Source organism: Catharus ustulatus, chromosome 10, assembly GCF_009819885.2.
Source record: "Catharus ustulatus isolate bCatUst1 chromosome 10, bCatUst1.pri.v2, whole genome shotgun sequence".
NCBI classification, from domain to species: domain Eukaryota; kingdom Metazoa; phylum Chordata; class Aves; order Passeriformes; family Turdidae; genus Catharus; species Catharus ustulatus.
Window position 1 is genome coordinate 9,117,713 of NC_046230.1, and position 23,395 is coordinate 9,141,107.

At 42.1% G+C, this 23,395-nt stretch overlaps 1 protein-coding gene across 2 annotated transcripts; it reads right to left on the reverse strand.

Annotated features, from left to right (window-relative positions):
• On the reverse strand, positions 1-23,395 carry SERPINE2 (serpin family E member 2). Of its 2 annotated transcripts, XM_033069077.1 has the most exons (10): positions 23,346-23,395; positions 9,964-10,238; positions 8,639-8,758; positions 7,268-7,495; positions 6,016-6,213; positions 3,405-3,603; positions 3,165-3,265; positions 2,074-2,160; positions 1,439-1,522; positions 1-669 (listed from the first exon to the last, which is right to left on the reverse strand). In XM_033069077.1, the coding sequence occupies exons 2-10, from the start codon at positions 10,217-10,219 to the stop codon at positions 632-634; spliced, it is 1,311 nt and encodes a 436-aa protein (XP_032924968.1). In that variant the 5' UTR covers positions 10,220-10,238; positions 23,346-23,395; the 3' UTR covers positions 1-631. The 2 variants fall into 2 exon arrangements, with proteins under 2 accessions (XP_032924968.1, XP_032924969.1); XM_033069078.2 differs by lacking the exon at positions 8,639-8,758.

Consider the following 23,395-nt stretch of genomic DNA (forward strand, 5'->3'; position numbering starts at 1 on the left):
TGACTGTTCATAATGCAGTTTTATTTCTTTCCTTTGTACAAAAACAAATATAAAATTTAAATCCAATAGAAAGTGTATACTAGCAATGACAAGTTTACATTACAATGAGACAGGACAATGCGATGTGTATTGAACACCACATTAGTTTTAAAACTCTCAGTGATACATGCACTATATAAAAACTGCTAGAACTTTTATTCTATTTCTACCAAGAATATCCAGGTATCAAGATACTCAAGAACCAAAAGTAATCTTGATAGGTGGTATCTACAAAATTAGACCTTTTCCACACACAAGAAGAAACCAACATTAATAGAAACATTTATCATTCTTTGTTAAAATCCTCTCACAAAAAGCCATACATAAAATTCTTAGTAGATACAGAAAAAGCTCAAAAGCTGTTAGCATAGGTAACCATTCAGTAGTTTAGAGAATCTTTTAGACATTTTGAAGAGATACTGTAGTTTTCAATCTGTATTTTCCACACAAAGGCAGAACTATGTCGACTCCTGTTTCAAAACCTAGTCAGTGGTTAAAACTAGTTCTTGAGTGAAGTCAAAGAGTAGTGTACAAAATATTTAACAGAACAGGGGTGTGCCTGTTTACTTCTTGAAGAAAGTCTTTTCCACATTCAAGGTTTGTTTATTTGTCCCATAAACAAGATTGTACCTGAGGGATGAAACAAAAACAAGGATTACCATCATCTGTAAATAGAGTTAAATTTTTCCATGAAAGCATTAAATCCACAGAGCACAGACAAGCCACCTCATCAGTCTTATCCAGCCTCACTCAGGTCTGTGAGCCCAGGGAAGTGCATGTTTGGATAGGTGACCAGCTCCTATTTCTAGAGACACACAGCCCTGTTGATGCTCTGAGGAGCCTTGGGCTGGGGCCTGCTGCCAGCAGCCTGCTCTCCCCCCAGTGCTGGCAGCAGCACCTTGTTCCCTGCTAATTGACATATTGATCACACACATCACTCCAAGAAGGGCAATTCTGCTCCAGCAGTCAGCCCATACTGCAAAGAAGCCATGAGCACTACATGGGAACACTCATGTTCATAGCAGGCTGGAGCAGCACCCTGGATCCCCAACCCCCTATTCTGCCCCACTATTTGACTGTCCAGAAATCTGGGTCCTATTCACCAATTCACTATCAACAAAGAGCTGTTTCCTCTACACTCAGGGATCTATGACTGTTAAAGACTCTTCATTTATACCCACAAACCTGCCATGCTTGTTTCTGTCAACTTGATAGCCAACAAGTATTTTTTTCCCTGTTCAAGTTGAATTCCCAATAAAATAATCTAAAACCAAAGGCATAAAAAGGTACTTGCAGGATTTTTTTAATAGTTATTCAGTAGCTCCAGACTTCTTTCATCACTATTACATAGTTGATTACTCAATTTCTAAGCCAGAAAGTACTTACAGATGCTACTTACCTGTAGGATTGTGCCGGATGAAAAATACAAATGGTCTGTCTACTATGAACCAAGGAGGGGATGACCTAGCTATTAAGATTGCAGCTGGCAAAAAAAAAAAAAAAGGCTCAGATTGAGACAAATCAAGCACCATAATGCATTATATACTCTATCAAAGTTTCCTTGTATATATATATACACATGTCTGTCTATCTATATAGGCTTAAATAGGTGCAGACAAATGACTAAAACTTACCAACTTGGACATTTAAAGCCACATGCATCACACGATATTCTTACAAGAAGCATTTAAAAAAACATAAGACCCATAGAGAGCTGGAAGTCTTGGGTTGTCACCCAAAGGCTGTAGTAGCTTACTCCTCTTTGTAACCTGGATTGCCTAAACATGCTATCAGTGGCCTGATATAAAGTCTAAGCCATGAGAAGACACTTCTCTAGAAGTAAGCGTGTAAATACTTCTTACAGTGATCAACACTGGCAAGTTGAGATTTTACTGAGAAATGACATAAAACCATTAACTGATGTGAGTACAAGCACATTGCCACAGTGATCTCCAAGTGGGTTCTCTTTGCCTAGTGCCATAACCTTCTAATGAAATTTTTTCAAGTCTGACAGCTATCAGTACAATTACTTACTTGTTGCTGCAGAGGCTTTGGTTCCATCTTCACTAACTTCAATTTTTGTCTTTTGCAGAACATTAGATACATGAAGACCTTCTGTTCCTGAAACAACCAAGGAGAAGAGCACCTTCAGTAAAACTCTGAGTCCTGAAGTACTTTGTAGCTAAGCAGCTCTGTCAGCATGGCTCAGAATACTAAAAGCTGCTACAATCCTGCTGGAATCCCAAAGCTGCAGTGCAGAACAATGTCTTTGAATATAGTCACTAAGTGAGTCATTACAAAAATAGGGAATAACCTATTTTACTCCTCCTTCCTCCCCATTTATTAAGTTTTATTATTGATGGCATAAGTTAGAAGTGCTCACATGCCTTTTTAATTTTAATTTTAAAGAAACTGAAAAAATTTCGTATCTGAATTTAAGTTACACTTCCATGTGTCTCAATGTCAAGGGAAAAAAAGCACTTAGCAATATACCTTGCTTTCAATAAAACACAAGGATTTGTTTTCAAATTAAGCCAGCACAAGGTAAACTTTTTTGTTAGACAGTTCTATAAAAGCTAATCACAATTTTAACGAAAGCAAATATGAGAAAGAAGATCACATTCCACAGCCATGAGTTCAAAAGTGTTTGCATCCCATTTTCTGATACTAATATTTACAGCTCTGAGTTGGTTCAGTCCCTTGAAGTGTGAATATTTTTCATGCATGCTTTCTTACAGCTCAAGAAAGTCACTAAGCACATACTTCAGGGAAGGTTACATACTGTAGTTGCAGTATTTGCTACAGACTAAGGTATGGTATTAAGTCCTGCCAAAGATTTCAGACAATGCTCAAGACCCTCAGGTTGCAATACTAAAAAAAGAAAGCCTTAAGAAGCTGACCAACATGATTTACTGCTGTAATGTAAGATAAGGGAGGAAAAAAAGCCACTGCAATGCTGAACAGAAGCAAGCAGTTATGCCTGGCTGGTTACAACATAAAACCAGTTCAAATGTCATGGCAACACTTAGCCAAGAGAAAGCAGACAACTGCACTGGTAAAGCAGCACTTTATTCAGAGCTAGAAACTATGAAGGACCACCATGAATTAAAACAAAAAAACCTTACTTGTTATTTTTGCAAAGTTTGCCTTTGACTGGTCAAACATATCTGTAATACCAAGTGCTTGCAGAGGTTCCTTTAAGTCTGTTTCTGCTTCTGCTGTAAATCTGGTTGGAACAAAAAAAGGACACATCAGTATTATGCAGGAAATTCACCTGAAGTATTCCTTCTCCTGGATCATATGAGGTACATATAAATAACCCCCAAACACTCCCTGAAGAATGAATGGATTATATAAGTACTTACTTTGGTAAAATAACCTGCACTCTTTTCGCTACCATGGTTGTCATCCAGCTTCCTATTGTTTTTGTGCTGATGTGGGGGATGATAGCAGAGAGCGGCGTTGTGCTTTCGGTGGGCAGAGCAATCAGCATGCTGATCATTTCCCCGTGGTATGGCAGCTCAATGATGTTGTACCACAGCTCATTTGGGGTACTTGTAGTGCCTAGAAAAATAGAAACAAACCCAAATAAACTAGTGAGCCATAGCCATTACAACCTTAACTCACGACCTTAACACAACTACTGCTAGAAGAGTCTGTCAGCAAAGCTGCGCCCACACCTCAAAACCAACTCTAAAGTCCCAGACTTCCTGCTGGGCAACCCTTCAAAAGGCATGGGCTCTGTACAGATACTAGTATGACATAAAACAGACAGGATGACACCACAGAGCAAATACTCATTTAACATACATGCTGTTTCCCAGACAGATTTCACCAGCCCAGTGCAGCAAGCCAGCTATGTTAGAAGTGACTAGGTCTGTGAATTAGCTGGATCTCTGCTTCAGATCTCAGCTGTACCAGAACCAACTGTGAACTGAGAATAAAAAAAAGGCAAGGAATGGCAGCAGATTCTTTCCAAACTGAAGCAATTTCACAGAGAAGCTTGTTCCTCCAAGAGTTATTGCAAAATCTCCTGGTTCCTGTCTGAAGGAGTCTGCTGCATTTGCTTAATTTTCTTGCTTAATAAGGATCTGATTAGGAAGCAATTTGACTTCAAATAGTGGGAAGCAGCCACTTGGAGAAAGTGCAAGAGGCCAATTAGATGAGATGGAGGGAGATAGCAACACATCCAAGTTACAGTGAGACTGGCTTTGAGACACCCTCTCCCCTTCCAAGCTCCCTTTGCTTACTGTGAGATTTCTGGCATGTGGCTGGGAAGCAAATGCTTTTTATAGTGGTTTCATGTTGAAATTTGTCAGTTTACCTACAGACAGTATTTTCAGGCAAGCTTTTAGGATAGCAGCAAGATCTTATTATCTTTCCTTTTTCTTCATCTAAATCCGTACTTGTCAGCCCAAGCTGAAAATCAACAGCTTCAGTACAAATTTAATCTTGTTGCTAGGGCCATGAAATCTGCCCTAAAATCATATTGCTACGAAAACAGCAGTATTACACCTCTGTTTTGCAGGAATCATGTCAAAGTTGGCAATTTCACTATTCCTTTTTATTATGGCAGTAGTTCTCAGGCTGGAGCCTACTGATCTAATATTGGTTGCAGAAGTCAGCTGCAGGACAGTCACACAAGGCAAACTGTCCAACAGGTAAGTGCTGCTTTCCTCATTTCCTACATGCTGTTATCATTACTGAGGCAAACTGAACACAAGGGGAGCTCAGAGTCAGACAGTTTATGGGACTGAAGGTACTTAAGATATTTAAACTTTCAAAGATCTCATTGCAAGCATAGGTAAAAGAGAAGCCTTCTGTGTTAGGAAATACAGAGATACAAAAACTTCAATGAGTCCTCAGCAAATGAGTAACTCAGCAGTATTTCTTTTGTTCCTTTCTAGCCTTAATAGTTTCTCTAGCTTAAACACAGAACAACATAATGGATATTATAACCACCATCAGAAGACAAAAGCCCTCAAGATAATAGTCTTGCTAAACCCACCTTAAGTTACAAACTTTTGAAACTCAAAATTAGTATATACTGCAGTAGGCTTTCCTACCTCCCCCAGCTCACACTTTCAGCAGTTAAAGTATTACATTACATCTGGTCTAATATACAGGTTTGGGACAGTCACAGCTGTTTACTTTAACATAAGTCTACTAATAGTTGAGCACTACCAACAGTAAAACTAGGCATGGCTTGCTTTTAGATTTATAGCAAGCTGCATTCTCAGGCCTATTTCTCAGACTGTATTTAGCACACATGGAAGGAAGTAAGTTCCAGGCAGCACTTCTTAGAAGGATGCAACACAAGATTTTAATCGGACCATCCATCTTTGACCACTAAAATCCCCATAAGGCTGCAAACTGGAGCTCTGAAGTACATTGTCAGTCACATCAAGCTGCTGGTGTCAGCTCTGAGAGTCTCTGATGGAAGTCTGGCAGAACCTGCTGAACTTCTTTTCACTTGTTACTCAATCTGAAGAGCAGTTTCACACCTCAGGAGATAGAGCCAACACTAACCCAGCTCCTCTGGCTCCCACAGGACTGGAGATTCTGCAAGTCCCATTTCTCTATCTGCAGTAAAATATAAACTGATTCTACTCCAATCTCTCTCAAATACAGCTCACCATCAGGTAAACATCTAGCACTCTGCCTGTTGGCAGCCTTCCTTTATTCTCAGCCCTTATAAATGTGTTTTTCTTTCTTACAGCAAAGCTTAACTATCATGTAAATTTCTCAATTTGGGTACTCCAGACTTCCGCTTTTGAAGTCAGAAGATAAGGCAATACTTGACAGAGCATCCAACCTTAAGGCAACTGTTAAGTACCTTGCCCATGCCTCAGCAGCAGGAGACACTTCTGCAACACAATCCATCTATCTCAGCTACAAGAAGCTCTCGTTTCAGTTTGAAAGGAAAGAGCAAATTCTACACCCATAGTCGGTGGTAGTGGGAGTCACTGAGCTTACCACAGCGGAAGATGGACAGCTGGGACAGCATAGGAACCTGGTAGGTCTTCCCATCAGCTCCATAAAATGGGCGCTTCTTCGTATTTTCAGGTCGAAATCGTGATTTCCATAAGCCCTTGAAATACACAGCATTCACCAAAACCAATCTGGTCAAACTGCTTTCAATATCATCTGGAGCTACCACTTGATCAATCATACCTAGAAGAAATAATGGAATTCTTGAGTGCTTGTTGTCATAACACTGGACATTTTTTTTTAAGAACCTGACACATGTATTACTTTACACCCCTTGACCTGTAAGTGTGCCAGCTCCTCATGGGAAAATATATTTAAAATTCATAAAGTCAACAGTATTCTTTGTCAAAAAGTATTTCTAGTTATCCCAAAAGTTTAAACATATCTTGCTAACTGCCTGATGTTTTAACAACTAACAAGGCTCTACCCTTTCCAGCATGAAAGCAGATCTAAGACTACATGGAATAGTTTCATAGCTGGAACACCTCCCCATTCACACTCTGCTTGCAACATTGCTATGCAAAACTGGTGATGTGGTCGAGAAAGAATTTGACAGCCTCATTTCACAAATACCACATCCAACATCATTAACACACTCCTCACAACCAAGAAGGACTTGTTTTAGCTCCAAAATGTACCAAACACATAGTTCACCTAGACTGGGAACACTCTGCAAAATGTGATCTCTGGCTTTAGCATATGTAGGCTTGACAATTGGTTCAAGAGGCTTGAAGCATGAGGAGTTCTGTCAAGGTCAGGGTTAAGAAACCTCCACTAAATGTGAGTCTTAAGAACAGGGTCATATCTTAGGACAATTTAGGGCAGTCAGAGCAAAAGCTGAACTGCCCTATAGCTTCCCATAAGTCTGATTTACTGAGTAAACATCTGAGTTGCCTGAAAGCACCTATGTTTGAGAAAGCATGGCCCCAAGACAACTTGTGCCTGGATTTCTCATCAGTTACACGAATGCAAAGAGTAAAGCTGCTCTGATCCCATGGACAGATGGGCACACCCCAAACACATCCCTCCAGGCCACCACACAGGCACATCAGCTGGGGTAACAAGACTGCTGTTTCCTGACCCACCAGCTCTAAAACATCACACTAGTGCCAGCTAAAAGAGTTTTGAGCTGCAGAACGGAGCTTTCTCTACTCCCTATCTTTCTTCAGTATTTCCATCTGAATTGGAGGTCTCAGACACCACCCTGCCATGGACAAGGGCACTCATCAATACTCACCCCTTGTTTCATTTTTCACCCACTGGTTGATGGAATCACTTGCTGCATTTGGGTCCTCGAAGTCCACACTCTTGACACTGCACTGAAACACCTCTTTGTTCCTTGTAACAAAAGGCACTTCCATTTTAAAGCCACTCTTTGCAAACACTGCATTAGCAATTGTTACAATGTCTTTATTCTTTTTTGAGACTATCAGCCTGTTTATCTTCTTTAAGGCTTTACCAACTCCTAGTTGGAAAAAACAGCAAGTTTAATTTAGAATAACACGATAAACCAACAGTTACTTTATATGCAACTATTAATGACATGAAAAGTCAGACAGTAAGTGCTCGACTAGAAATAGAAGACCAAAGCAAGCAATCTGAAAGGACTTCCAAAATACCCATTTCTGATGTCTCATCTGTGTAACACTGCTGTCTCTCAGCAAAAACATGAACCTCCTCTATGATGCTTGCTGCACCTCTAGCTGTCTGCTCACACTGTTAGACAGTGCTTGGGATTACACTGAGGTTCAAATATTAGTGTAGAGCTACAAATCATGCTCTTCTTTGAAAGAAACTGTTCCAAAAATATTTCATATCATATAAGGCAGGTTACTTGTCAGCTCTGCGACAATGACAAAAAGCCAAAGGGTCAGGCAGCTCACTCTGAGAGCTCCGCAGAATTTGCATTACAAATGGTCTTGAGACTCAGAATGTAAAGCAAAAATTGTTTTCTTTACTTCCTTTTCATTTACTGGAGAATAAAGGAAGCTCTCAAGGTTTTTATAATCAACTTCCAAGTTGAGTCTTAGTTTCCTTAAAGACTAATTCCTGGCCTAAATCAGCTACAAGCAGGAGTTAATCGCTTAACACACGAGTTTGCCTCTAAAAAAGGAAAAGGGAAAGTAGTAGGTTCCAGGGCTTAGTCAAGATCCTTAGGACCTGAAAGCAGATTGTATGAAGTGCTTGTTAGCTCCTCCACGGTGTGAGGGAAAGCATATGGCAGCACAGAAGAACTGCTATGTTCACTATACCCAGTTCTCCCGTGTTACGCCTTATCAATAAGCGCTTGTCTACACAGGGAAGCTACTGCCAGGCAGGCAACTTGATGTTCAACCATTGCATCAAACAGCATCCTTGGGTGGCTGGTATTAATGGGCTTCCTCTGTTTCCCAATACAATTTGGGCAGAAATATCTCCTACTTTCTTACGTAGACAAACAAGACATACGGAAGGAATAAATTAGTTCAGAGTTATTCTCTTAGCTGCACGTAAGAAAAAGCCTCAGATGGCTTTGCTGTTTCATATATCACAAATGCTTTAACAGCACTACTGGTATGAATTTCTACATGTTCACTCCATTATGGGTAAATTCTTTTGGAGAACATACCATAACAGAGGTTCTCAAACTGTATTCTGTGAACCACTGGTGGTCCACGGAGCACTTGCTGCTGGTCCGGGGAGAGCTGGCTGGTCTCATGATGCTGGCTCTCCTCTTTGCTTCCAGCTGCTAAATTGCATTAAAAGACAGCTAAAGACAAATTAAATACTTTTCAACTATTACCCTTCCAAAGAAGCAGTTGCTACAGTTGCCAAAGGACTTTAATGTAGCCACGAATAAGAGCAGGGGAAACCTGTGCAAGAACATAGGCAACATCCCATAAGAAGTCTCTAACCAGGTAGTGGCTACCTTCTAAGGTGTTTGAGAACCTCTGTGTCTCCCAGGATTAGGAAGTCTGAAGACCAAATAAAAACAGTTGATAAAATGCTTTAACATTTTTGCAAGTACTTAGATTTTGAGCATTCAAATGAGATTATCATTTGAGGTATCTTGAGAGCTGATTATCCCATGAAGAGATTTCAATCTACATCATTTAGACATTAAGGTGTCAAATCATTTTGTTGTACTCGAAATCCAGGACCAAAACAGCAAAGCAAATGAAGACAGGACAACATGTTAAATGACAATACTGCTCATGATTTAAATGTGCACTTACCTCCTGGAGGGTTTTCTATTCTTGGAAGCAAGGCAGAATGCTGGCACTAAGATGTTAAGTCTTGCTGGCAAACACTCACAAAAATAGCATGCAAATTAAAGCTGTAAGAATCTTCAGCCTACTCCCTCTGGAGGGGCAGACATTGGCAGAGGAATATGAACACAGATGCATGCAGTGTCAGGCACAGGCAAGCAGAAATGGCTGTTTCAAGAAGAGGGCACTACAAGAACTACACATACAGGGATTCTGACAGCAGAAACACACAAAACTGAAGAGCAAAGTGAACGTATCCATCATATGGTTAGTTTGCACTGCTTTCAGTGAGGTGCCAAGAAATAGCCTCTTGCCCTGTTATCTATGGAGTGCCACATCAAAGGTTGTTCAGTACAGCCTGAAACAGAGCACTGCCACCTTCCTGCTCAGAACTAGCACCAGACCACCATCCACCCTGTTCTGGAACACCAATTTGACAAGGACAAAAACAGTTCTAGAGTTCTAGCCAGGGCCTTGAAGCCATTAACCAAGTTGCTTATAAGCCAGTTTGGGTATATGTAAATGCCCATGCTCAAATTGCCAATTAACTTCAAGCATGTCCATTTTGTACTTTGGTAAGCAGAGTTAATTGGTGCATGATACAATCTACCACACTTTGAAAGCCATCACATACATCATGAAGAGTCTGACAAAACACACCCAAAACCACCTTAGGATCACTGACCATTGACACTGTATCTCATCATGGTTGTCAGCTGCTTCTTTGTCTTGCCATCAGCTCCCAGCTGCAACACCCCCAGGACTGATGCAATCCCATGAGGAGAAACAACAACATTGTCCTGAGGCTTAGCTTTCACTATTTGATTGAAGACCTGGATTCCAACATCAGAGCTAAGCTCCTCCAGAGGATAAAAACTGAACTGGGAACATACAGACATTAAAGTCCCAAGAACAAAGAGGAGTGAAAAGTGCCAGTTCATGATTCCTGATTGGAGATACCTGTAAGAAAACAAGAGGAGAAAATTAAGTCAGCTTTCACAAGTACAGCACTTTAAACATAAATTCTTATTTACCTAAATAGCAGGCAAGACTTACACACGTGTCACACACCATTCAAAAAACTCTGGCAATGGAACTCACCTGTGTTTACTTACTACTACCAAGATTTTGGGTCTAGAGGTTTCTAGGTGCAGTGATATTCACGACATAGCTAGATATCAGTGCTTATAAAAAGGCAAAAGCCACCAGGTTAGGAGACTACCTCTCACCACCCCCAAATTCAGACAGTTTTGTGTTTCAGTTAAATGAGCCTTGGCATTCTATTTCGATTGCCCTTTATGGTAAACGAGTGCTGAGAAGTGCTGTGGTATGGTCCTCACCCACTAGTATGCGATGCACAGTACATCTCAGATCATTTTCTATAATCAACAGAAGCATATGTACATATGCAAACGGACCTTCTGTTGTGGGCATTTACACCTGCCTAGAACAATAATAGTTAGCTGCATAATTGCCATTCTCAACAACGGGAGTATAGAGGAAAATTTTAGATTTTAAAATGCAAATGTTGGACTTGGATTTCAACCTGTACTTTTCCATTTAAGAAATTAGAGCACCTAGTGGATACAGAATGAAGTTAACATTCAAAATGGGCATATCTTCATCTGCAGGTCTAACACCTGACAGAGCTCAATATCATTACCCATGAACTACAAAGAACTGAAGCACAAGCAGCAGCAGGAGCTACATTTTGTTCAGGACCCACCAGCAACTGATTACCAAGAGAGCCAAGCCCAAATGTCAAACACTGAGCACTGTAACTACTGGACTCTATTTGCTCCTCATGAAACTGCATTCAACACCTTTTGTTAGGGCAAAGACATACGTAGAGAAACATGCAATAATCTTTAACTTCCTTAAATTATGTTCCCTGCTCACAACATTTTAGACGTTTCATGTGCACAGTTAACAGCCCTGACTTCCATTTCCAGACCAGCCAGAAGCCTGTTCCCTCACTGAGCTGACTTCAGAAGAAAGGTTGCAGAAAGTGTACAACTGCATGAAGTGTTATTTGCATAACAAATGCAAAAACAGGCCTCTGCTGCCCTGGAGCCCCCTGTGCAGCAAGTGTGGCACACTTACTGTTCTAGGGGCAGCGCCCCAGGGTGCTGGGGCTCAGCAGAGCCACAGCCTTGTCACTGCCAGCCTCCTCCCACACAGCCCAAGGAGCTGTGCCATCGCCAGCCTACCTACGCTGCGAGTTCAAACCATGCTGGAGCACTTGACTACCAGAAAACCAGCTGGTGTTTGTACAGATTTGTTTAATCATCTTTTAATAGCATGTACTTTAACTGTGCTAAAACACTTGAAAGCGACAAATACAGCATTTCCACTTTCTTCTACACCATTTGAGGGGTAAAGTTGGCTTTGCTGGAGTTTGTCACTGCAGAATAAGTCAAATGCTGAAAATGCAACAATGCAGAAGTTTAGACATCTTTCTCCACTGAACACAACTGAAGTATGCTTCTGACCAGAAGGAGCTTGCTGGACTGATTTAAGTTATGCAAGAAAAAGTGAAAATGTTGTCCTACAAAGTGGGGCAACAGCACACCCAATAATTAAGGCTTTTCCATTAAACCTACTAATCTCCCAGGCAGTTCTGAAGTCATTTCAGTGCAATTCCTTCCAAAGGATCTTCATATCAGCCATCCACTCCAACTACTCAAGCTCAGTCCAGAACTTAGACTGGACTAGCTGCAGATGAGACTCACAGGAAAAAAAAACCAAAAAAAACCAAGCACCACGGATTGGGTTTGTGACCCCCTGATGCAAGTTACATGAGTCACTCCTAGGTTTATGTTGTACCCTTCACCACCAGCTACAGCAAGAAAATGTCATAGGGGAGAGCCAACAGCCTGACAGGGACGTACACTTGCACGCTTCAAAAAATAATTAAAATCATTAAGGAATATTCTTCAGTGTTCTTTGATACTAACACAAACCACTCGAGACCTCTAGTTTTGTTTTTAAGGGCAAGGATTCCCTCTCACACTGATAGAAGAGGCACTCCAAGAAAAGTTACGTTTAGGGCTAGCTTTTAAGTTTTCTTTGGTGGTTTGGTTGACCATCTATTCTCCCAAACCCGGAAACCCAAGGGGTAGTTTAAACAAATTCTTAATCCCAGTATTAAGCAGACTTAGTATCTTGGCAAAAAGAAACTCCACGGCCCTGTTACAAAGTCTTACTGGACGCACTTAGAAGCAAGCAACAGTTCATGTTGGTGCAATAGCCTGTCCCACAGTGATGGACAGGGACAGTACCAGATAACCAGAGCACAGCTGGAGCTGCAATTTGAAAACCAGGTTTTAAACCAAGGCAGCTTCACCTGATCCTGACAGCAAACCACAGAAAACTGGGCTATTTTGAGGGCAATCTACCCTCGACACATTATATGGCAAGAAGCATACTATGAGTGATACCTTGAAATCAAATAAAAATGTTTCATTGTTGCTTACCTACTTCATCTGCACAAGCCAAACTGAAGTCAGACATTTAACCTCCTGCCTTTCCCAGAATATATTGCAAGTCTTCCAAGTTTCTACTTCACTGGTGACAGTCCCAGGGTGACAGCCTTGCATTTTCCCCAAGACATGTGAAGCATTGTCAAAACAACCCAACTCTGCTTCCAAGGCCACTGCTGCAGAATTTTGGTTTTTTTCTGTTTCAACAGATTACCTCCCACATCTGGTTTCTCCATATTTGCCTAACCTCTCCCTCCTGATGCACCATTGAGACCACTGGTCTCTGTTTTGGAGCACATTCTCTAGCAGATACCTATTCAGTAAGTGAAAAAGCCATGCAGTGCTCTGAGCACAGAAAAAGAGTACAGTTATTTCTCATCACAAGTTACAGAGCAATTGCTTCTTGGCCTGGCCCTGTTATGGCCATGCATAACTTAACCAGGTGACTGGGGAGATAACTGCATCTTTGAGAAGTGGCATCCCTGTAATTAAAGTTTCCATTGTGAATTTCAGAAAATTCAACTCCTATGCAGTTCAGCATCAAGAAGTGCATTTGCCATCCTGAAAGAAACAGCTTAAGCACAGCGCTGGGAGAAGAAATCCAAAAGGATGTATGATGTGTAGGATGGAAAACAGCTGACCTGCTATACAGAATATCAACAAGCTTTCAACAAGCTTTCATAACACTGAAGCTAAAAGCTTAGTGATAGTTAAATCTGAATCTAATGCTTCAGAAAACCAAACAAAAATACAAGCTAGGCATTTCTTTGCCTATGACCTTTATATTTTTTACAGCTAACTAAGAAGGAGGAAAGTGTATAGGCGAATTAATTTACATAAATGTGGGCTTTTGAAAGATGCTGGATCAAAAAAAGTCCCTCTTTAGGGCAGGTTGCCCACTTAGACTAAGCACTTACAGGAAGAACAACATCCACGCTTGAAACTTCAAGACACAATGGAAATACTATCACTAACCCAAAGAAACGTTGCCAGTGTTACCATACATTGCAACTTATTAGGCAAATCCAGTTCTCAACCCTAATGCTAGAGTTTCTGAGCAAAACAGATCAGTGTCACATCATCTGTATGAGAGATGCCATTTCCACAGCAAGCACACTGAGAACTCACCTCCTCCGCCTCACTGAACAGCACCACCCCAAATCCTGCACATCACACTGGACTACCAGTTATAACTAACTGCAAAGCCTAGCCTAAGCCACAAAAGAATTTTTAGACAGTTCTGCATGAGGCACAGAGCTCTGGGGAAGGTAGAAGAGGAAAACAGCAGCATGCCCTATGTACACCAGTGGTTGTGTTGTTTCATGACAGATAACGAAAAGTCTTCGAGGTACCAATCTTGGGATGAGCTCATGCTGGTGCTGCAAACACTAACTCTGACATACTGGACAGGATACTCAACACTCACTAGGCTCAGCTACTCAGATCACCCACCTAGTTTAAATTTTTTGGATTAAATTATTATGGAAGTAGTTATATCAACAAAAAAGACAATGATTGTTTCAGCCTGCATTTATAGAATGCTTGTTACAAAAGCAAAGTTACATTAATACACACTGTTTAATCTGTGTCTAGGAGAGTATGTGGTGGAACAGGAAAAAGTTACATCTTCAGCCCCAAGCACAATATACTGCTAACAATGAAGATCCTACAGCAAAAAACTAACTTAGGAAGAACTTCAAGCTGCTGCAGTCCTCCCAAGAGGGAGAAATTAGTTTGGTTCAAGATCAGAGGCAAACACATGATCTGAAAAAATACTTGCACTTAATATAAGCTGGAGAAAAGGCCTGTTCCAGAGAGGTTGAAGAACATTTTGCAGTGGATTGAGGACAAAAATAATGAACCATACACAGATTTTTAGATATCTGTAATGACTGCACTATAAGACACCTACAAGTCTTTATTTTGAAGCCTGACTCCAACAGCAGTAATGTATAATCCAAAAATCTCCTTCTTGCAGTTACAAGATTGATTCTGTAGCTTCTTTAAAGACATATGAAGCATAAGGAAGTTTAGATATCCCACAGTATTTCTGTGAATAGCTGTAACCAAACAGCAGCAAGCACAGCTAAATGGACTAAAACTGAAGAGCAGCCTCACAGCATTGCTGGTCTCACTGAATTACACCCAAAAACCTCAGATCCCTGAGCCCATGTGGCAGGCACTGGGCAGCCTGTGTGACCAGAGAAAGTCAGCCTGGAACAAACATTCAGGGACCTCTCCAAGTTTGGGATGTTGATGTTTCCATGCCACCGTCATCTGGGCTACTATTAAAAGTCTTATTTCAATTGACATATGAGCTGAAAGAAAGCAGCTTCACTTCAGGCCAATTAAAGGAGCTGGCTGAACACACAGCAGTTGTTTCTCCCAAGCAAGGAGACCACTCTGGTTGCAGTGGGAAGGTCACATGCAGGGTCTTGTTTTCCAGCTGATGCCTGCTTAGCAGCACAGTAAAACTCTCCAGCCTCTTGATAGGCTTCCCCCCACCTCACAGGTGTTCCTGACTCCCCTTTTACCTGAGCCTCTTGCATACCAAAGCCTTCAGCTTCAATATTCTCTCCTCATCCTGAACCCGAGTTCAGCCTGCTGAAGTCCTGGCTTCTTCCACACAACAGACCTGGGAAATATTTCATCTTCCTTCCACATTTTCTGGTATATCCTGAATGTTGGCTCTCCCTTTTCATCGCACGACTCCTATTATTACTCAGTACCTGGAAAATTTAGTATATGCAGAGTGTTTCCAAGAAAGGATGAGTGCTAGGTTTTAAACAACTCAGTACTCACATTGCTCTGAAGAGGAGTAAGTTACTGTCAACAAGATATAAACATAACCTGTACACAGAGATAAGCTGGAAGTGATGGGTTTTTTAAAGAAATAACCTTATATCTTAAGACATTGGTCTGACTTCAGGCACAGCAGCCAGCATTGCACATAAATACAAAAAGCATGGCATTGGTTCTGAAGATTTCCTCTCCCAACTGTAATCCTTTTTCTGCTATTCCTATTTCTCTCAGGTTTTTAGTGCATTCTGGAAAGCCTGTTCAGCTGTGTCCAACCAGCCTCCCCTGCCAAGTGGGAATTTCCCTGCAGAGCACCAGCTTGCAAAACCAGCTGGTCCCACACAGGAACCATCTCTTTGTCCAAGCACTGCTCCCACACGAGCAGGAAGTTAAGAGTTCAGTGCTTCTTTATGAAGAGTCCTGACCACTTTCTGGGAATTTATGTTAAGCTTGAAGTGCAGAGAGACCAGCTTCATTTCAAACTGTCCATAGCCTCATGACCAGGTTCTCCAGTTCACAAGCCAGACTAATTTTTCTCACCAGTATATCTTCTGCAGCATTTGCTGGTGGCTCATGGTAGTTAATTGCAAAGATCCATTTCACATCATGCAAAAACCAGAGTTTACTTCACCACTGAGTTGTGACTGTACAACAACTACAGAGGCACTACTCAGAATTTCAAGAACATAGCTAGGCATTTAAGTATCATTTGCTTTTACTTTGATCCCTCATTTATACATGGTCTAAAAAGCCAAATTCAGCTCTGCTTCATGAAGCAAATACAGCTGACAGGGCAGGGGGCTTATGGAGACTATTATAGTACTGCACAATTCTACCACCATTTTCAAATTTCATGTGTTCTCTTGTCACTGTAGGCTCAACTATAATCGCTAAGGTTCCTAGGTATTATTTATTCCTGTATTTAAAATAGTTTCCACAGAATTCTCCAAGATCTAGTATCAAGTCTTAGGGTATCAAAAAGATTAAAGAGAATTAGGTTTTTAATTTACTGGTGTCCCCTCATTAAAGAAGTGGTTTGGTTGATCTGGAGTCCTTAATGCTACGTGGGTATTTTAACATAATGAAGAAACAAGCATGGGACAGTCAGCTCATCAAGACTAATGCTGCAGAACCAGTTTCCCCAGAAGAGGGAGCACAGCAGTGTTTCACAACACGGTGGGGAGGCTATACCTTCTTCTCCAGACTCACCCCAGTAGAGGGAACAGGGGTTCCACAATCATAGCATTTGCCTCAACTCAAGCTCCCACTTTTATGGGTTTTTTTGGTGCAAGAAAGGCCTCATAGAACCACAGTTCCCACATTATTGTACATTAACAATGCTCACTATGCAACCACAGGCTCGGTAGGAGCCAAAGGCAGGCCTACAGCACTGCAAGCTCCCATTAATAAGGTACAGGGTAGTAATTCTTTGGCAACAGGCTGTTTAAGTACAGATTTATGAAGTAAATTGTCCACAGGTTGCTGGACTAACAATGGCTGGTCTCTTATCAGGTACCTCACCACCACCTTCATCCAAATCCCACCTCTGCTTTAGGATTTTGCCATATTTTTTTCCTTAAAAAAATATTAAAGGAAAACCCAGTACCCTTATTCATTTTCACTTTTTGCTGGTATCTTGGCGTCATCTGATAGCAAGAATCTCACACCACTACAGTCCTGCAGCACAAACAAATCTGGTTCTCCTTTTCCCAAGTAAATTTTAATCTTTCTAATCCTGCAGAAACAGACTTGTGGAGATGGCTCCATGGCCACTTGGGGACTGTGCTTGGAGAAGACTGAATGCCAAGACCTTTTGGGATACAGTCTTCTTCAGAAGGGTTAAGACACCAATATCTGCAACACTTGGACTTAAAGAACTGTCAAGCAAAGAAAAAAACAACAACTGTATAGGAAATAAAGAAAATGAAAGGTACAGAATTGAGTCCTCAAGCCAATGGTTAATATTTCAGAGCTTTGACAAGGCATGCAAGTTGCTGCAGAGTAGAGGAGAGATGATTGCTTGCCTTTAGATTCTCCAACTTTTAGGTTCAGGTTACTCTACAAAAGAGGTACATATATTTCCTAAGAAACAATGCTACAAAGCCCAATTCCCATCACTCCACACTCTATGGTTCAGTCAGGGTTTACAGCTGAAAATTAGGCTTTCCATGGAGCCATACTATTTTTCCATTATTTACATTTTTATTACTCCTGGGAAGCTGAGAGAGGTGGCAGGATCTATCAGCCACACAACATCTAACTAAAGCCAACATGTTGGGTTAAGGATGCCCAGCTGGTAACAGAAGATGGGGAAACAGTCTCCCAAGAGGACTTTCAGAAACCTCACTCAAAATAACACAAATAATATTGAATTACTTGCATTATTTTAAGTTTTTACTTATCCCTCCTCCTTCAAGAGGAAAGACTACAGCAGTAACAATGTTGGAAGATCTCTAAAGTTACATACAGTCAATAGTTATTTCACTATAAAAATGAATTGTAACTCCAGTATTCTCTGTTCATAACAATGACATTTATAAACCTTGCACTTACACAAACCCATTGATAGCCAAAACCTGATACTTAAGCATTGGTACATAGGGAATGATGCTGAATGACAAAATACTTGGAGAGATCAGGAATACTGTTCTAACCATTTACTACACTCGTGGTTGGAGATCTGCAGACTAACAGTGACTAGCTTTTTATTTATTTATTAATCACACTGTGCAACATTAGCAATCAACCACTTCCTATTTGCAGGTTAATTTAGAAACCTTATCCAAAACACTAAATAACAAATATAACCCTTAAAGTGTAATGTAGCCAAGTTATTCACATTTAAGATGAAATATGTATACAGATTTTCTCTATCCAGGACAGCATCACTGAAACAGACCTAGGCCCACAGGAATGTCACATACTAGTTTTTAGTGGCCTTTTCTCAGCCATTCCAGCCCTAGCTTGAGGGTTCCCCAAAAAGGATAAGGACATTCACATTTCTCTTCACAGCACAGACATTTACTTATATTCATCTTTTCCCCCCAGAAAGCTTCAGAAGCAGAACTAGCCAACCACAAAAGCACCAGAAGTCCCAGACACTATAAGGATGCAGAAATGAAGCTTTGTGCTGGGAATGCTGTCTGTATGACCTCCCCAGTCAGCGGCAAGAAAACTTACATTAACCAATTAATAAGAGAATTACCAGTTATTACAGCTGTACTTGAGAAAACACTCTTCTTGTTAAATTGACGTCACTTCTGACTGATCCCACTGGCTTCACTACAGGTTTCTGGGAAGGCAAGACTTCAATTTCCATAGTGAAAAAAGGGATAACTGAGTACGAACCACGCACAAGAATTCTCCAAGAGCAGGTCGTGACCTGGTATATTAAACTGTCTGATTCAGTTCAGCTTGAGAGCTTGTAGGCTGAGCTGTGAGCTGTGTTGGCTGAGCCTCCACAGAGTCCATCACTATTTCTGTAACGCAGATGACGAACCTCTGCAGAGGAAGCAGGCAATTAGCTGGGAAAGCAACCTCTTCAACTGAGCTGCCAGAGCAGCTGGAGGCCTCAGCTTGTTTCACTGCTGAGAAAGCCACACCAGCAACTCCTTCTGGAAGAGGAGGCTGTATAGCAACATGGAGACACACTGCTAACAGCAGTGCACCAACTTCTACATAGCATTTCTTAGATCGCATAGGGATGTACAGTTATAGGGTAACAGAATGCAAAAGGAAAAATTAGTTATGTTCAGTTCTCTTGGATTTGTACCTGTAACCTGTCAGACCCAACGGGAAACTGCCCCTCTCCCATTCAAACAAAAAACCTCCATCTCTGTTCAGCCCTGGGCCAGCAGAAGCTTACAGCTCACACCAGATGACAGAACCATCTCAGCAGCAGTGAGAAACATCACTAAATACCTCAACACCCTTTCTGCAAGAACAAAAGCTTAAAGAGCAAGTTGTTAAATAATACAGAAAGTATTTAAGTAAAAAAGCAGGCTTGGTCAAAGTTACATAGCTGATGGATATAAATTCACATCCCCTGTACATCAGCCAAACTAAGGGAGCTAGAACATACCAGCATTTCTCACTAGTGCTTCTGGAGACTCTAGGGGGATTTACTACTGTAGCTTACAGTCTCTTGGTAACACATTTCTCACAAACCAACCTACCTGCATGCCAAGGCCATGACACATATACAGCCTTGAACAGGCTTCTTCAGTTCAGCACTCGCTGGCCATCAGTCTTGATGCCTTCCACAACTGCTTTCATGGCCCCATAATACTGAAGAGAATTTGAGGCTGTTGTTTCTAAAGCCCAGGAAGACAACAGTAGACCGCCTGAAGCCCACACTTTACATCACATGGTTGAGCATGGTCAGCAAAACTGACATTTTCACCACGGGGAGATAATTCCACAAGATGAATAGGCTTTCACTTAAACTGCTTTGTGGCATAATAATCAGACCCCAGCATAAAGCACCTTCTGATTTCAGCCTGAAAAGAAGGGAAAAAACATCCTTCTGGCCTTTAAAGGTGAACACCAAACCACAGAAAAGATACAGCAGCTGCCAAAATGCATGTTTTTCCACAGACTCTGCTCAAGGAGAGGTGCTAATGGATTTAGAAAGTATTTCAGTTAGCATTTAAGTGCATTTCAAGGCCATGATAAACAGCTCAAGAACCTATGGCTTATACTAGCACTGCCACTAAAACCACCCCATACTTTTCCAGTCCATGATTACTGGCTCTCACTTCAGCAGAGACCTCAGCTCTGCTTGCAGAAGTATGAACTGGAGTCTGTCCCTTAACAGACAGGATCGAGCAGAACACAGGACAGCTTTTTTTCCCCATAGCACACCAGTCTAGATATTTGTGTAGCTGCAGCTGTAGAATGCTACCACCTCTTTTTGCTCTCCTCCCACCACTTGAATCATCACAGAGGAGACACACCTGAACACATAACATACATGGCTGCACATACTCAGCTTTCTAGTTTTTACACGAAGAAGCTACCCACTTCAGAAATAATAAAACCTTCTATTTTCACAGTTCCCTAACTTACACTGAATCTTTACACTCACCCTAAACCTTTAAATTCATATGTAGGTGATTGACTACTCCATGCTACCACTACCTGCTCTTCAAAGCCAAAAAGAGGCAATTCTTTATATCACTACACTTACTCAGAAGAGTGGCTGGTAGCAGAGATGGCTAGCATAGATGCACTGAATTACACGGTTCTTACAAGCCAGCACTTCGCTGTAAAACGTAATTTGTTAGCTATGTCACAGGTGACTAGGAAGATGCCCAGAGGCACGTAAAGATGACTGTATCTAGCAACACTTTACAGATTAGTCATGATTATCCATCTTTTCCTTGTCTTCTCATGTATAAAATCTTCAACCCTAGAGAATCACCGAATTCAGTTAACAAACCAAGTTGACTGGAAATGTTTTGATGATTAGAATTAATTTCCCCATAATTAGTATTACAAAAGTATGCTCTTTCATGCATGCTTGTGATTAAGCAATTCAAGCAGCCCAGACAACCCTGACCCCAGCTTCCAAGAAAAACCTTCCACCTAGCCTCAGCTTTTTCAAGAATGAGCACAGTAGTTCCTATCAAGGATCAAAAGCCACAACCAGCTGCATGAGCCAGGTAGATGCTGTGCCCACCACTACAAATCTCTACTCTGAGCTCCCTCTGAACTCATCCCTTGCTGTGGATACATGCAATTTATATGCATCTCCACCGTAATTCCTAACAGTAAGGTGAGGCGGTTATTTTTCAGTATTCATACTGACACAATCACTTCAATCTAGTCTAAAAATACCTGGTGCAAGTTACTGCTCCACCAGGGCTCCCTGCTTGACATTTTTCTGCCTAACAGATGCTGGTAAGAAACTCTAGGTTGGGAACACGTTTCTGCCTGTGTGATTTAGACACTCAGGCTAAAAGTCTCCACATGCCACTAACACATGCTATTCTCCCGGTTGTCAATGACAACACCAAACAGAAGCTTTAACACTTCTGTATACACCTTGAGACAAAATCCCATGCAGGTTTCTGTTTTCTTTTTTGTTCTGACATGAGTTTCTATTGCCTCCCACACGATGTACATAGAGCTATAGATAGATATAAATACATGTGTGACTATAGTGATGGCCATATCACCAATCAAAGCAAAGAGGAGTTCTCCTACCATCCTCACACCTGGGGAGTGCATAAAACAGCAAAGCCCTTCCAGTATCTCAAGATGACACAACTAACACAATTTTCTTATAGGTTGCCTGACATACAACTTGCACTTAATTGTAAAAAGCTGTGGACTAGCATTCATCACTCAAAGTTTGCTCCTGTGCCAAACAGCTGCTATTCTCATGAGTTTAATCACACCCCACAAAATGCTAGATCTCCAACCTGGCACATCTTATAAGCAGTTGAATTAATCTGCTTAATAATTGTGCTTTTTATTTGCATTGGTCTTCACCTCACACTCCAAAGACTCGTGTGAGCACTCAGCAGGCACGCAGCTGCTTTTCACCTTCCTCAAGGATGTCTGCAGCTTCTCCAAAGATACACGGCAGCACAGCTGCTTACACCTACGTACATTTTGTACACAGTCCCTACGAAGTCAGGTTTCTAATGAATTCCTGTGGCAAGCTGGGGACAAGACATTACTAAAACGTTCACACCAGAGAGAAAGTGAAGAGGTATTTTTTCAGTGCATTGGGAAAAAAAAAGTCATTCTACCAGGTTTCTCTTTCAGGAAGTTGCCCAAGAATGCGATTACAACCACAAAAACCAAACCATGTTCAGAATCACATACAGGCATACTGAGAAAGGGGGAGAGAAATAAATTACACTAAGGCCTCTAATCCGTAAACAGATATCCCCCAGTTATATGGGAAATTCAACATTCAAACACCTATTTGTTACTACAACAGTTTCTCCAAAGGTATTTTTCTGTAAAGATCCTCCCAACATTGCATAGCACTGAGCCAAAATATCAAGCATCATTTTCACCAGGACACAAAGGACTCCGCATTTCCAAACCCTCCCAGAACACGATACACGAAGCAGCTCCCATATCACTCCAAAGTGAGCCGAGGTGAGTTTTGGCTCACCAGCTCTCCGCTTCAGCACACAGCGTGATGCCACCAGCCCTATCCAAATCCTGTTACAGCATCAGAGTATCACCCCTGCCTCCCCAAAGGGCAATGGCCGTAAATGTTTCCACCCCGTTACCCTGTCATTCGAAATGCCAAGAAAATTTCAGTTAGTAACTGAGTTATGATTTATTACTTTTATCCAGCACAACAGCAGCAAGCTCTCTCACAGCAGACAAGCGGCACGAACCAAAGGAGCAGCTCGCAGTTTGCAGGCGCTCGCAGCGCAGCCGGTGCTCGGGAAGTGCCGCCTCTCCCGCACCGGGAGCGGAGCGTCTCCCCCGCCGGCGATGCTGCTGCCGGGGCTGCCAGCCCCAAACCCCGCTTCTCTCGGGGGAAAACCCTCCCTGCTTCCCAACAGCCGGCACGCACGAGAAACTCAGCGCGCCGCGAGCCCGCTCCCGGCACAGCGCCCACGCACCGCTGCTGGGAAACTTGCGAGGGCAGGTAAGGGGCACGCACACCGAGGAGCCGGAGCGACCCCCGCGGCCTCGGGCTGCCGGCAGCCAAACTTCGGGCGCCCCGGCTGCTCCGCCCGGCGCCCCGCTCCCCTCCCGGGCGCGGCCCCGCCGTGTCCCCCCGGCGGCCGTCCCGCCCGGCGGCCCCGCTCACCTCCCCCGCCGCTCTCCGCCTTGCACCGCCGCGCTGCCCCGTCGCCCCGC

Excerpts from the sequence above, each read along its gene's own strand:
- SERPINE2 (XM_033069077.1), bottom strand. The coding sequence starts at position 10,219 with ATGAACTGGCACTTTTCACTCCTCTTTGTTCTTGGGACTTTAATGTCT. Across the intron at positions 7,496-8,638 it reads GTTTGAGAACCTCTGTTATG|GAGTTGGTAAAGCCTTAAAG; the intron begins GTATGTTCTCCA and ends TTTTCCAACTAG. Across the intron at positions 3,604-6,015 it reads GCTGTCCATCTTCCGCTGTG|GCACTACAAGTACCCCAAAT; the intron begins GTAAGCTCAGTG and ends CTATTTTTCTAG.